This window comes from Lethenteron reissneri, chromosome 30 (genome assembly GCF_015708825.2).
Source record: "Lethenteron reissneri isolate LAM-NWPU_2019-01 chromosome 30, ASM1570882v1, whole genome shotgun sequence".
NCBI lineage: Eukaryota > Metazoa > Chordata > Hyperoartia > Petromyzontiformes > Petromyzontidae > Lethenteron > Lethenteron reissneri.
Window position 1 is genome coordinate 8,435,671 of NC_083808.1, and position 15,447 is coordinate 8,451,117.

General features: G+C 46.5%; 1 protein-coding gene across 1 annotated transcript in view; it reads right to left on the reverse strand.

Moving 5' to 3' along the window:
• Positions 1 to 15,447, reverse strand: part of LOC133349493 (ras association domain-containing protein 3-like) — an 85,226-nt gene that overhangs the window by 33,265 nt on the left and 36,514 nt on the right. Inside the window, exon 2 of the mRNA XM_061562995.1 lies at positions 6,672 to 6,775. Coding sequence (XP_061418979.1) covers positions 6,672 to 6,775 — 104 coding nt within the window. The remainder of the gene's footprint in view (positions 1 to 6,671; positions 6,776 to 15,447) is intronic.

Sequence of the window (15,447 nt, forward strand, 5' to 3'; positions counted from 1 at the left end):
AAATGTAAATGATTACTGTGCTTACGGGAACTACAGGAACTGCCCTTCATTTTTGTCACAACAAAAATACAATTACGTGCTGTAGCAAGGCACGCTGCGTAGTACAATAAACAAGACGAATTAATCAATCTCAATTAGTCCATTGGCCGTTTCGAGTTATTGTATATTAATAAGCTTGTCATTTGCAACATTAAACCTGATAAGCTTCACCGAGTCACCATGGGCTTTTAGATTCCCTCCCCCCATCATCATCTGGCACTGACAGCATAGTGAACTATGGCCAAACGAAACCCTCGATCGACAAAGGGTTGTAAAGCACTAATATCAGTCATCATATACGTAGTATATTATACAATCATATACATGCTCTATATAAGAACGGGAGACAGAGGAGAGCCTCACCATTCTGGCGAATTGCCCGATGATGCTGGATGCAATTTCCAGCGAAACGTCGTACTCAAATTGTAAATGTTGTGGTTTCACGCTTCAACACACCGGTGGGCTAAAGCAGTGGACTATTTGTCTTTTGTCAACGTGACACGTTTTTACTGATTGGCCGTGTCGGGTGGTGGAGGGTTACGACACATTTATAAATAACGCGATCTAAACCCAAAAACGTTGATTATGAAGAGCATACTTCACCGCACTCGTCGACAAAGGTTGTCAAAATCAAGGAGGGGCAGGACGAGTTCAGATGTGGCCGCTGATGTCATCCAAGGCGGGGAAATGAACTCAGGTCACTGGATTTGTAGGGCAGTGAGTCAACCACGACACCACAACTCCCCTTCATGTTGATTGTGTACAATGTACATGATGACCAGCCCTACCGCTGGCCAGGTGGATCAGCTACAGAGCAAGGGGCCGGCCATAAATGACGTCATGCACCTAGGGGGGGGGTCAGACATTTGTGACGATGTGTGACGATGGGGGGGGTGGGGGTTTGAGAAATGTGACGTCACATCAAAATGCGCAAATTTAATTAAATATTGAATTGTTATATCAACACTAATTGTCATAACAATACTCCCACAACATCAGAGTGCAGCGCCACATTAAATACGCACTACAATGACAATAGTTTAAAGCGATTTGAAGCATGTTTTATTTTCAAAATGGAAATATGGTTTGGGGGGGGGGGCAGAGCTTTGTGACGTCATATTTGAGGGGGGGGGGGTCTGACTTTTTGTGACGCCGTGTGGCGAGGGAGGCGGGTGTCAAAAATCGTCCAAAATCGCGTGACGTCAATTATGGACGGCCCCCAAGCGGCTCAGCAGTGGTGAGGTTACGAGTTCAAATTCTGGTTGGTGGTTGACGCAGCCCATCATACCCCTCGGGTTAAAACAAAATCAGCCCACCACTTTGCGGGGAAGTTAACAGTGGTTGTGCTGTGAATAGATTCACTCCCACCATCGGCTCCGTACGGTGCGGAAGAAGTTCAACACACGTGACATTTTTTTCCACTGGCTCAGAGCTGTACACAGAAGATAAGCGCAGCTTCTATTCTCAATTGATAAGGAACTCGGGACTATTTTTTGATACACACAGTGTACTGCTGTAGCATGTTTTAAAATGAGTCGTATCGCATGCATTTACAGTTCGTGCAAAACATGTGTGTATGTGCTAATAACTTAATTATAGATACTATTAATGGTTTTGGTGGATTTTCACACGGTGATATTTTTTCCATGATTAGTAATGGTAAAATTAAGAAGTTAGCTTTGCCTTCCTCTCATCCATGCCAAAACTCTAGCATGCAAAAGTACAGAAGGGGGCTCAGTGTTCCTTAGTTAAATAAATAAGCACTTTTTTATTTTGGCAGTAGAATTTATTTTACTGTAACCTATGAGGAACTCGTATCAAGGATGCCGTGTAGATAAACAATAATCAATCTTAGCCCAATGTTAATGCCACGATTCTTACATTTTGTGTTTATTCCCCATAGTTATAAATAAATGGTTGAATGGCTCTTCAGACTTATAAATATAAGTGAAAAGCGACTTATCGTATTTCATCAGTGACACTAATAGAATGGAATCTCAAATCAATATCAGCAATGATCTATGGACTGCTGCATGAAGGCCTCCGAAAGCCTTTTGGCATCTGCCTTGGTGTCGCGTTACAAAAATCCATACAACCCCTGGAAATTATCTAAATTCATCAACCCCATCTGCATGGTTTACACCCTCTTGGATTCGTTCCCTCCTTTGCCTGCCACTCCATCATTAGACTTGACTACTAGCACCGGTCACCATCCCTGAGAAGAGCGTGTTGCCCAAGCCCACTAACTTAGCTCAACAGTCAACGCGATGTCGTCTTCAAGTCGCGTACGTGTTCTCGAATTCAATCGTAAAAAAAAAAATAACCCCAGCCTTAAAAACCTGAGCAAAGTCAATTGTGCAACGCAGTTGATGCAATCCAGTTTCAGAATACGTCACCGCTGAGCGCTATATTTGGCAGTAGATTGTTACGCCATAGCGGATGACATCATGCACAACAGGTGGCAGGACAGATGTGGCTATCGGGAACTCCTACACAACACTGTAATCACATCAGTCATGCGCGCACAGCCAAGGGGTAAATGTTCGTCTCTTTTATTCGCGCAGATCAACTCAGACTCTGGTGAGCAGTTCCAGTGCTCATGCGGTGGTTTTGGAGCCGTGCACAGCTGACCGTCTAAGCACCGTTGCTGGTGCGTTCGTATTGACTGGTCACACCACGTTGGTAAGGTGGACATCACAGGAATGAATGAAGTTCCATTTATCTTAACACAACAACTTAACCAAATGCTTTCTCGCACGAGTGTAAGTGTGATTTTTTTCCTACCCCTATTTTCAGAACCTTTCCTTTTAACAGAAAATAAATTATATTATGGACACATGTCCTTGCTTAATGGCATGCGAGAAGTAAACTAAGCTCGTATTGTGAAAACAATCTCTAAATAAACAATGTTTGTTTGGCTCCGTTGCTACTGCCACCCATGGCTTAAACACAACTCCTCAATAGTCATGACCCAATAGCCATGCAACAAAGCATGAATTGACGCGAAAACAAAGGTGCAAAAACACCGACATTGACAGGAACGCCGTGGTCAACCCCAAACACAAATAAATGCAGAAACTGCAATAAACCGTGCTTCAGCATATTTCATATATACAGGGCAGAATGCCGTGTCCTGTACCGTCACGTATGAATAAAATATACGTGTAGTAGTTAAATCAGCCCCTCGGCTTTCCAGAACAATATTTCACTTTGAACATGAATCAGAATTGAAGCTCGGCTCATACGTGTTTCCATGCGTGAGGATTCCGGCACGCACGAGTTTCAAGTTAGCGATGGATGGGCAACACAAACAGGGATGAGTTTAACAAAGGACCACTCCCTTAGAACGTGCGCAAGAGTTCCTTTGCTGGGATTTTTTTTTCCTACTCAAACAAAATCTGGTTGCGGTGGCCGGGCTTGGCTTGCCCTGGGAGGTTGGGGAAGGAAATGGAAAAAAAAGAGAAGTGTTCACACTGCGCGTAAAAAAAACAACGTCCATCCCTGCCTGAGAGCCCCATCCGTGTTTATCGCCCAGTGCTGCCCCCCCCCCTTCTGGTGAGCCAGCCCCCCTGGGGGTGACAAGGGCCAGGAGGCGGGGGGGGTCTTGCAAACGTAGCAGAAGCCGCAGCCTTGGGACGTCAATCGCATGGCATTAACACAGGAAGAGCGGAAATCTGCAGGTAGGTGTAGCCTTGAGAAAATATCCTGAAAATGTTTCGGTGTCGGAACATTGCTCTAAGGTGTCGCACGCATCTATAAAAAAAAAATTTAGGCCCTGACAATTTTTTTGGCCAGTCTTTGTTCGTTTCTGTCTGGTCGTTTTTTTTTACGTCTTCTTTACGAGTAAAGTCACCTTAACTCGACGTAATTACGTTTGCGTTATTGAACCAGGTGGCAGCGCCCGTTGAGACAACCGATCGCTTTTACGAGAGACACCTGTGCGATTGTGGTTGTTGATTTATGGATGTCATTTATTTCCGCAGATGAAAGCACACTGAGATTCATGATCACTTTTACAATATACACTGTCACTATACAGAATGACGATGGCCGATGGGAAAGAATTGCAACAGTGGCAGACAACGAATAGAATGCGTCCGCTGGGGAGATGGAGCCATGAAATCAGTTCGAGTGCAGGTGCCAGGTGGATTATTACATCGCTGAATCGCGAGGGGTGGGGGCAGCGGCGGCTTGGGGAAGCCTTCATGCAGCAGTGGATTGACCATGGCTGATGAGCCAGATAACATTTATTTATTTCAACTCATTAATTATCAGTTGACGATGCTGCTGCTGCTGCTACCGACAGTGACAATGATGGTGAAGCCATTGCTGCTGCTGCCACTGGCATTGATGATGCAATGAGTTGGCTTTAACTAAGACACACCATCATGCGTGGGCCTCTTCCTTTGTCTATCGCCTGCTGTGAAATTTGGAGTTCCTTGCTGAACTGTGCAGGAGGCCCCCACCACTCAGCACCGAGGCCTCTCCTCATCTGAAGAGTGACAGAATCGGCAAATCTGCAGCCAAGCACCACAAGCTATCTGCATCCTGTCCCGTGGATGCAAAATTTCCCACAATTATAACGCTGCGGCAGGAAAGCCGCTGGATGTTTGTTTTGTTAAATGTTTCAGATTTTTTGTTGTTGCCCCCCCCCCTTCTCCCTCTTGATATCCCTCGGAGACTGCGGCGACAATTTTCACTGACACGTAGCATTACGCGGCCGCACAATGTCTCGCGTGTAGTTTTAGTTTACCGCAAGACGCTGGGACTGTGCCATAACAAAAAATATTTATACTGTACATAATTTGACATCTATTTTCACAGAAAGCTGGGCGGGTTAAACAACGTATTGTATTTGTTACGGAACAATAATATATAAATGTAAAAAGATTTGTTTCTTGACAAAATAACCTTTCCATTTGGTCGTCTTTTCCCACAGCCAAGTTTTGTGACGACCTGGGAAGTCTCAGCCCATAAAATCACCATTAAAATGAAAACCTGGGGCTTTGGATGGCTCGCAGTACCTTGTTATGTCATCCTTCTAAGGAGACCTGACCCTCTGTGATTCAAACACTGGCGTGCCTGGCCAAAGGCCACTACAAGCACCGTGTAGCTGTAAAATCTATAAACTGGCGAGGTGCCTCTTAACACCAAGAGCCAGCGCAGTGATCAGAGCAAAGCAATGAAACACACGGTGGGTGGGTGGTGTGGGAGTCACTGTCTTGACAATTCTCCTGAATTATTCAGCTCCTCCTTCCCATCCTTTCACCACTTCACAGTCTGTGTGGCCCCTGCCCTTTACAAGCTGCCCCCTGCCCACACAGCCACCACTCCCAGTACGCCCTGCCCTTTCCGCCTCCTTTAAAAGTCGTCGCCACGAAAGTTACATTTTCATTGTTGTCCTTAACGCCTGTGATTGCTTTTGGCTGACCCACCAATGTTTGTGTGCGTACATATGTTCAACTTCTTTCGCACGGTACATAGCCAACCGTGGCAATCGTGTGCACACTTGTTACTTTTCTCCAGATTAATGATCGCACCCGCCCTTCACTGCACGCACGCGTCCATTATGTGTTCTGGTGTACGTTCAGAATATGTGATCGAAAATGTTCGTATGGATACTGAACCAATGAAAGGAAACTATCAAGTAACCGATCCGATCCGCAATGTAACCAATAACCAGCGGGGAACTCTTCGTGAGTCGGACAACTCCACCCCAACCTCCAAAGCGTGGCTGTGCCCCCCCCCAGGCCACTCCAGTGATGTCTGCCTCGGCATTTCCCACCGCCCGGTTCTCCTACCTCAGTGTTCTTCATGACACGGCCGGGCCACTGTGGCCCCTGGTGGTGGCCTTTAATGCGGCCCCTGACGTACAGCCCCTGGCAATGCACAACATGTGACAACATCCCTCCCCCTTGCAAGCGGTGTGGCGGCCCTCACACCGATATCGGCGAAAGTGGCCCCCCCCCCCCCCCCTCTGGAAACGAGTGAGGAACAATGATTTAGCTTGTTTTGATATGCATTACAGTATTTTGGGGAAATTGCTGTTAGCAAGTAGCACCCGTGAAGGCCAACACGGCACACGACATCCACCACTCCCCAATCACGCTGCCGCTCGTAACAACTTGCTTCAGTCCACAGTTGCCAAGTCTCAAAAAAGTGCTAAAAACTAGCCCCAGGAAAGGTCCCATATTGTAGCTGCTCACCCCAAGCTATAAATGCCCTGATAGTGCTTTGTCTTTGTGCTGTTCGCCTTTTGACGCCCTCTGGTCTAACACTGTTTGAGACTCGTCTCTAAAGAAAGCTGTCTCTGGCGTGGACCAATCCGTTTCAAAGACAATGCCATATGTAATTATCAGAGCATGTTTTTATTTGCATGTTCACCACAAGTACGTGTGGCTAATGCAGACAGGATTCCTTAAATAAGGATTCTGTTTTAACATCTTGACACAACTGTTGTATTGCCAGAAAGGGTAACACCTATTGTTATAGCCCAAGAGGCCTGTAGAGAAAGGGCGGGCGCATTAAGAGGAAGGGGTCGCAGGGTAGAACCACCCCGCGTGACCTCCAACCACCGCCCTTGCTCCGGCGATGCCTGCCGCAGCATTTCCCCCACGGCCCGCTTCTCTCACCTCGTCGAGTTCCTGCTCGGAGGTGCTGCCCAGCTGGGAGCGCTGCCTCTGGCAGTCCAGTCGGATGAGCTCGCGGCAGCGGTGGTGGCACGTGAACTTGCAGACTGCACTCACGAGCGAGGGCGACAGCACGCGCATTCACATTTAGTATGAGACGACAGTGTCGTCTCCGGTGCATCAAATGTACAAGTATCCTTGACACCACCCACCGGACCTACGGCCTTCTGGGATTCAATAATTGCAGCAGTATTGATGCGGTACAATAATAATAATAGTTCAATTTGTAACGCGCGCAAATTTGCAGACATAGTGGCCGCAACTCAGAGGCGCGGAGACAAGCTCAGAGTCGCTCGAAAGCACGTGGTTGTAGAGGTGAGTTTTTAAGTCTCTCTTGAAGAAGGCGATTGAGGTGATGCTGCGAATGTGCAGAGGGATATCGTTCCAGACTGTTGGGGCTGCCAGCGAGAAGCGGCGCAGTGTCTCATACTCTTTGGTTTTTTTTCGGTAAAGTCAGTCAATTGCTGTATCAAGTAAGATACAGCTATTGTGCTGTGACGGTTCCACCTGAAGACGGAAGCTTGTGTTGCCTCCGAAACGTCATGATTTTTATTTTACTTTTATTAATTTTAATTTTTACCTACGTGACTTTACCGAAATAACCTAAGAGTATGAATACTTGCAGTCACGAAAGCTTCAAATCTAGAATGCAGTGTCTCATCAGCAGAGTCAGGCTGCCAGACGTTGCAGGCAAGCACCCATTCTCCTTAAGATATTGGCCCTTGTTCAATACAAAATTATAGAGCAATAAGAATTACTGTGTCACAAAAAAAATTGTGTTCCTTGGTAGCAAGTGTTATTTCCTAATTGCTTATGCCTCAAAAGTACAGAACATGGCTATTATTCCCCACTACTATTGCCATTACATTCAGTGATATACGGGAATTACGATGTACGAGTAACATTAGTACAACAAACATTGCTAAGGATTCAGTGTAGTCTGGTACGGGAGGAGGTACATGGGGGTTGACACCACGAGTTACCATGCTGGGTGACACAAACCCTAGTGATGCCACCGACTGTATGTTGAACTTCCATGGCACCGTACGTAGCCAACCGTTCTAATCGTAATTGATTGAATAAAAAAACCAGGACAATGAGAAGAAGAATATCTCACAACCCCTGAAGAGGGGAGATCTACATGTGACCGCACTGTCTTGAGTGGACTATTATACAAATGAGGTATTATGCCACAGACGAAAGTGAGGCTTTTATTTGAGATGGTCTATGACAGATACCCTAAACAGGGGACACTCAATAAAAAAAAACCAAGGCAGATGGGAAACCAAGGACAAGTGGCAACTCTGCTCGGCAATTGCGAGGTAATTTAGAATGCAGAGAGGTTCCAGCATCATTGTCATCGCCACACCAGTTTGGCCCCGTTAATGCTTGGTCAATCATTTGACTCCCTCTCGTGGCCAAATTGTTATTACTCTGGTCAATGTGGTGGTCCATTGCTCCCTCTTGCCCGATCAACAAATCCGCCGTTCTCTGGCTCAGCCGCATCTTGATTAAACTGGAGTCAGTGCCGGATTATCCTAGTAACAAAAGTAGCTACATTTGCTACAGGTCCTGCACTTTCAAGGGCCCCGCGCTAAATGCTTTCAAGCTATCAATTCCGGTTCAGTGATTCTGCACTGCTCTATTACGATAGTACTATACTGCCTTCAACGTTTACGAACGACTGGGTGTTTACGGTTAGCAATTTCAAATATTATCTGGCTGTATAGCAAATGAAAAAATACAATTACTTTACTATGCAAGTGAAACATTTGTGTGTTTTAATATTAATGTTTTCTTATATTTAGGGCCCCTTTATAACATAATGCTACAGGCCCCGCACCAGTTTAATCCGGCACTGACTGGAGTATTATGGTCGTCATTGCCCAACCAGCTGTCCAACTAACGCAGAACTGTATTTTTTTTATCAATTCACATTCGAATAATCGTTTACGCAATAACATTCAAACACGATGTTGTACTATGATAGTAGGGCTTTTATTTTTCTATTTAGCACGGCAAATTTAAATATTTGCCTAAAGTGAAAAAGCCAGTAAATAATTACATATTGTTTTTATGTAAGCTGTAAGATGTGTTACATTTGCACATTTATAACAGTCTTCTTTGTAAGAAGATGTTAACTACCTCGTCTGGTATACAAGAGGTCGTGGGTTAAATCCCGACCCTGACGCCATAATATTTGGAGTTTGCGTGTCTCTCTTCCCGTGGTCGTGTGGATTTTTTTCCGGGTCCTCCGGTTTTCCCCTCTACATTTAGAATCAACGTGCGTTTAGAGTATTTGGCTGCTATACATTTCTACATGATAAGCCACTTCGTTGAGCTGTCATTTGTGGCCAGGTCGCTTCTGAAAAACAGCTACACATCTCAGTGGGCCTTACCTGGTAAAATAACAAACAAAAAACTTCAGAATATCTTAAGTGAAGTGTGACACCAAGCGGTTCACGATGGGGCAATTATGTTCTTCCACTAGAGGGCAATAACAGCATGCGGTGTTTCGTGAAAGGTCTGACTCCTAAAGTCGGTGCACGTTCCCATGGCTCAGCTATATTTTGAAATCCACTTTATTATCATGACTGGATTATCAAAAGTGGTAATATCATCGTCGTCATTATCAGCAGTAGCAGCAGCATAAATAGCAGTGATATCAGTCGCAGCAACAGCAGCCGTCGGGGTGTAAAGAATCACCCCTGGTGATTTGATGAATAATTATGTATCCCACCCCACGTGACATGACGGTTGCCTGATCTGTGGCTGACCTGACCCATTCATACTTTTGAGTGGACAGAGGCTGTGTGTGATATTTAAACCGGTGGTGAGTGATATTTAAACTGATGGAGAGTGATATTTAAACCGGTGCTGGTCGGTCGTCGCCCATTCGCCAATCCGCACTGACCAGCGGTGTGAAGTGTGGTCAAAGAACCCCCACAATCTGACACTGTACGTGGAGGAGGCCTCATCCAGCAGTGGATTCAAAAAGGGCTTTAAAAAATATATTATTTTAAGCCAATACCAGAGGACATGTAAAATTATGAGAATAATCGTGTACAGAACACTGTAAATCTAAGTTAAACTTTAAAACGATGTAATTCACGGAATAACATCAAATGCACGTTAATGGAAATTGTGATTGATGTGTATCTCTAATGTTAAAACAATAAACATTTGCAGATTAAGTCACGACGAAAGTGCTTTTTAAAGTTTGAAGTGAAAGATGCTGCATTCGTGATTCAGAGGAAGTTTCGAAAATAAGAGGAACTTTCGACCTCAACATAGAAACTGGGAATTTCTCTTTTGTTTTTGGAAGAGATTTTTATCACGATATTTGCGTATTTCAATGAGCGGGGGGGGGGGGGAACCGGTCAAACCAGCCCAGTGGCGCGCGCGCACACAAAGACAAATATCCCCCGTGTAGCCCACGTAGGCTATTGGGGCAAGTGCTGTTTTGTTCGGCCAGCATGGCACTCGAGGGGTTGGTGAGGCCAGTACCACAGCAGGCCGCCGTTTCTGCAGTTTCTGATATTTACACCCTACCAGGTAACCTTTTGTGACCGAGTCGACCTATGGGAGGCCAACAATCGATTCAGACAATCGCCTACTGACGCAAGCCGTGGCTGAGAATCTAAGTCAAAGAGCCCCGAATTTACCTGCGCCACGAAGCTCACCACCACCACGACACTCACCAGCTCCCCACAACAAAGACGCACACAAACATACACACGCGCGCGCGCGCGCGCGCAGGTGTGTGCTCGTATCGTACACCTGCTTTTGCACCACGAGGTATTTCGGGGGGGAGGGGGGGGCTACGAAGTTGGCTGCCGGCCAGCCCCTGCCCTTGGCCCTGGTGCACTGCCAGGCCACCACACGGGAGGGGGTGGGGGGGTCACCACCGCGAGACGGCAGTGCCACGCTCGATGACCTCGAGCCGCCGCCGGCAGCAGGAGGCTAAACGGCGTGGAACCGCAGTGAAATTGCTCGCAAACAAACCGTGTCATTTAAAAAAAAAATTCTTATTTTGGATGCTGTCGTTCTACAAGCGGCTAACCCCGTGGTAATAACTCATTGAGATTGTCAGGCGTAAGGACAGCGAGTGGTGATGGGGGGGGTGCCGCATCGATACTGGGGAGTCTGCAATTCCTGCGTGCGTGACACAAGGCTTACCGCAGCAGCAGCAGCACCTGCAGCGGTAAAAGCCTTCGGAGCTGACAGCCAGCGCAGTCGTTGTGCTGCCACTGGAAGCAGCTGCCACTGGACTGGAATTGTCTGAGAGGATGAGAGAAGCAGCCTCTCTCTCTCTCTGTGTTGCATGGATGCGCCTCTGCAGTGCGAGTTGGCTTAAAGGGACGGGGCAGTGTGGTCGGGGGTGGTCGTGACACAGTCGATGATGAACACAACATTTAAACCCTGAACAGAATTACAGTACCTACTATAATGAGCCAAGAATGTCTGTGTGTCCCGCGCGTGATGTCACTCCACGTCGGTCAGCCTCCCTCATTAATAATAATTAGCGGCTGACGTCACTCCACATGGGGGGGGGCGAGGCGCCTCCTCCCCCCTCCTCGACGTCAACTCACAACCCTCACTGCAAAGGCAGAACCCTCACGTCATCACGCGATCTCCGTAACGCTGTTGAGACATCAAAGTAAAAAGGACGTCATGATGAAGAAGGGATTCTAGATTTGAAACTGACTGCAAGGATTCATACTCTTTGGGTGTTTTTTCGTTAAAGTCACGTTGGTAAAATAATCAATAAAATTAAATAACTGAAAAAAACTAAAATAAGGGATTGTAACCTTAAAATGAAATGGGTCTGTGTCACCGCGCCCCGACAAACTGCACACGCATTAATGCAGTGGATATCACGTCGCGGTCTGCTTTTCGCTTGCAAGTTTCAGATTGACTGCAATACACCCGTCCTAGGACCGGCAAAAGGCGAGTGAGTAATGACAGCGCCTTCAATTATCCATCGTGCGTTCTATTCTGGCTCTCGCCCAATGTGCATGCCAGGAACAGCCACGACCCCCATCCCTGAAGTGTAATTTGGGATTCAACATCACTTGATACAGTAAATTTGGCTGTGACGGTCCACACCTGAAGACGGAGACTTGTGTTGCCTCCGAAACGTCGTGATTTAATTTAGTTATTTTCATTTATTATTTTATTCTTATTTTTTACCTACGTGACTTTACCGAAAAAAACCTATAAAAAGGTTTGGTGTCCGCTCGGTTCAAACGCCGACTGAACCCAGTCGGACAGGTGACGCATTATAGGGGTTTCGTCAACAGGCATTAGCAATGTCATTCTGAAAAACAGCAGCGTGATAGCTGCAGTTTGCTGGGCCGTCGTCTCAAGATCCACAGCGTCGCTGGCGTGATCATCATCATCACCATCCAGCTTTTGATTGTTCTCACTGTCAGAAGACTCATTAGTGTGACTGCGCTGGTGTCGTTTGACACTGGCCTGCGGCAGCGAAAACCTTGAGCCAGCGGTAGTCTGCAGCGAGGCCAGATTGCAGGATGTGTGACCCATGGGGCAGACAGCCAGACTATGTCAGACTCACTGCTGTGCTGCGTGATAGCCCCAGTCAGGGGCACGGTGGCATGGGAGTGACACCTCTCCCACAGTCCTACTTCTCCCGGTAGTACTTGTCTGACAGCTGAAGAAACTGAACTGTGGCTCATTTCAAGGCCAATGTAGACAAATTATTATCGAGGCTTCACCGCCCCCCCCCCCGTTTCCTATGCATACGTACATTGTGAGTAGACCCCCCATACGCAAGCGTACGCATTTGGGTTAACCCCCCCTCCATGCGTACGTACTAAATGGATGGCCCCTAAGGCGAGACGGGTGTGTATTGTAGCATCACTAAATATAAACACAAGAAGCACACATGTTCTAATAAAGATAAAGGTGGCAAAGGGTGCAGCCCTGAAATTACTTGTTCAAGCCACTACTGGCGGAAGGGCCTACTCTTCCACACGAGCCAGGCATCTTGGAAGATGTGGCAGGACCCCCACACCGGAACCCCACCATAAACGACTTGCTGATCGACTCTCTGTGGTGTGCCCACAGAGGTACACCACAGTTTGGGGGGTGGGAGATTTAAACAAAGAAATTGCACCATTGTTTCAACGATCACGCCACCGGGAGATGGAACCGGAGAGCCAACTGGGTTGTAAGCCCGGTGCGTTGACGGTGACGCGTCGCGGCAGCATTGCCCTCGCATTACACCCGGAACGTATGAAAACGTCGTTGAAGGTCATCCCATTTGCAAACGGAGCGGTTAATTTCGGCGGAATTAATTAATCGCTGCAATTCCTTCAAGGAGAGCAGTCTCGGTGTTTTTTTTTCCTTGTGGGAACGCGTTTTCACTTTTTATTTATTTATATATATACATCGGGAGCCCAATTTTCCGCCGTCCGTTGCGCAGCCGTGGAAGCGTTCACAACGGTGTCCCTTAGTGGCTTCAGGCGAATCCGCTGATCGCATCAAAACACAGCGCCCGGCAAATCGGCTGCTGCTGCTGCAGCAGGCGTCAAGGTCACCTTTCCGGTAAATAGGATAAGTAATGACAATGTACTTTAATCCACTTTTTTTTACAGCCTTCACACTGCGGAGGCATCCCTGATAGAGGTGATTTCCTTTTTCTTTTTTACAATTTATACAACCGCTTTAAAGCAAGGTACACACAAGCCTGTAAATCACAATGGCCTGCAATTTCCATTAGAGAAACCCGTTAAAGTATGAATATGCCATTACGAAAACAGACAGGACATTTGTAAGTTGACGGTGAGAGAAGTGGTAAATTTGAATCTGGAAACTATAACTGCCAACAACTCAGATAGGGAGGTGACGGACTGCTGCATTAAAAAAAAAAACACTCCATAGCGTGATAACTCTGCAGAATCTGCTTGGTTCGGCTGCTTGCGTTGGGGCCGAAACGTCGTGAGAATTATTTTATTATGTTTTATTTTTATTATTTTATTACTTCCCCTTCTACGTGACTTTACCGAAAGAACCAAGAAGATGAATCCCTGCAGTCACGAAAGCTTTAAATCGAAATTTAACTCTGCAGCAATCTGAATGCAGAACTCTTCGTGCAAATTCATTCCGTAGATTCTTTTTTTACAGCCGTAAGATGAGACTACTCGAAAATGTGTTACCTGGGATGTTCCTTTGGCTTCAGATTATCAGATAATCTTCAAATTGCCCCACTGAAATGAAAGCTAAAGGAGCAGCCCTGCAAATGTTTGCTCACACCACTGCTGATGGAAGGTCGCCTGGTAGAGGGTGGGCATACCCACACTTTACCCCACCACGACTCGCCGTGGTATACCCAGTTACAATGCTGGATGCACAAGAGGGGAGGTGGAAATGAAGGAACGTGCACTGCAGAGGTCGCAACCGGGTACCCGATACCCGTACCCTACTCGATACCCGGCTACCCGTACCCGACTGGGTACGGGTACCCGTTTGCGATCCTGGTGCGGCCGGGTACGGGTACGGGTAGACCGTGAGTCACTGGTGAGTAACTGTTTGTCACTCATTTCCCAACGTCTTGTCTCTTCTCACAATTCAAGTTCCTAGAATCAACCCACCCGCGCCTGCAACATGGCTTCATCCCAGAGGTCGCAATCAGGTACCTGATACCCGTACCCTACCCGTACCCGGCCGGATACGGGTAGGGTACGGGTACAGCCGGGTATAGGTACGGGTACCCGTTTGCGACCCTGGTGCGGCCGGGTACGGGTAAGGAATCAAAACCCGTTTTCGACCTCTGGTGCACCATTGATTCCGCTGCCACGGCGGGAGATCAAACAGAAGCAGCGATCTCTGGATTGCAAGTCGACTGTGCTAACCATCACACACCACTGTGGCAACATCCCTCCCGCCAAGATATGAGGTGTAAATAATTAGGAGTTCGAGGGGGTATCTGAAATTAGTATTAAAAAATTCTACATATATATTTTATGTTTAAAAATACAATAGTTATATCATCGAACCTTTTTTGGCAGTATCAAAGTATGAACAATAAGAATAGATTCTACCCTTTTGGGGTTCTTTGGTGTGACACTGGTGAGACGAGGCCATGCAGAAGGCTGCTGTCTCTGGTGTAGGCCAATCTGTTTCAGAGACAATGCAGATATTGTTATTATCAGTGAACGTTTTCTTGCATGCTCACCACAAGTACGCGTGGCAAATGTAGACATGATCCCTTGCAAAAGGTTTCTATTTGGTGTTTAAACATCTTAACACATTTGGTTCTTTCGGTAAAGTCACGTATAAAGAGAAAATAATAAATTAAATACTAGCACAAGTATACTAGATTTGTCTTTCTATTTCATTTATACCTGATGATGATTGCTTGTGTTGCAATCTTAACACCTGTTTTATTGCCATAAAGAGTAAAACTTATTCTTATTTTTCATACAACAGTTGCTCCATGTTTTGCAAGGACCATTTTCAAATGTAAACAATGCTGTATCTTGGTATTCAGAGCTGCCCTCTAGGGAAAGTGTGAAGCTTCCGCTGCTGGTGAAGGCCCCAATTAGGAGTAATGATCCTCCCCCTCCCCTTCTCTCCCAACACCCGATATTTTTTGTGTTGCTTCGCTTTGTAACATGTTTTCTTGCGTTTTAAAAAAATGCATCTCTTTGAATCAGAAAGCAGCGGATGGTTACGCGAACTCCCCGCTGAGTCA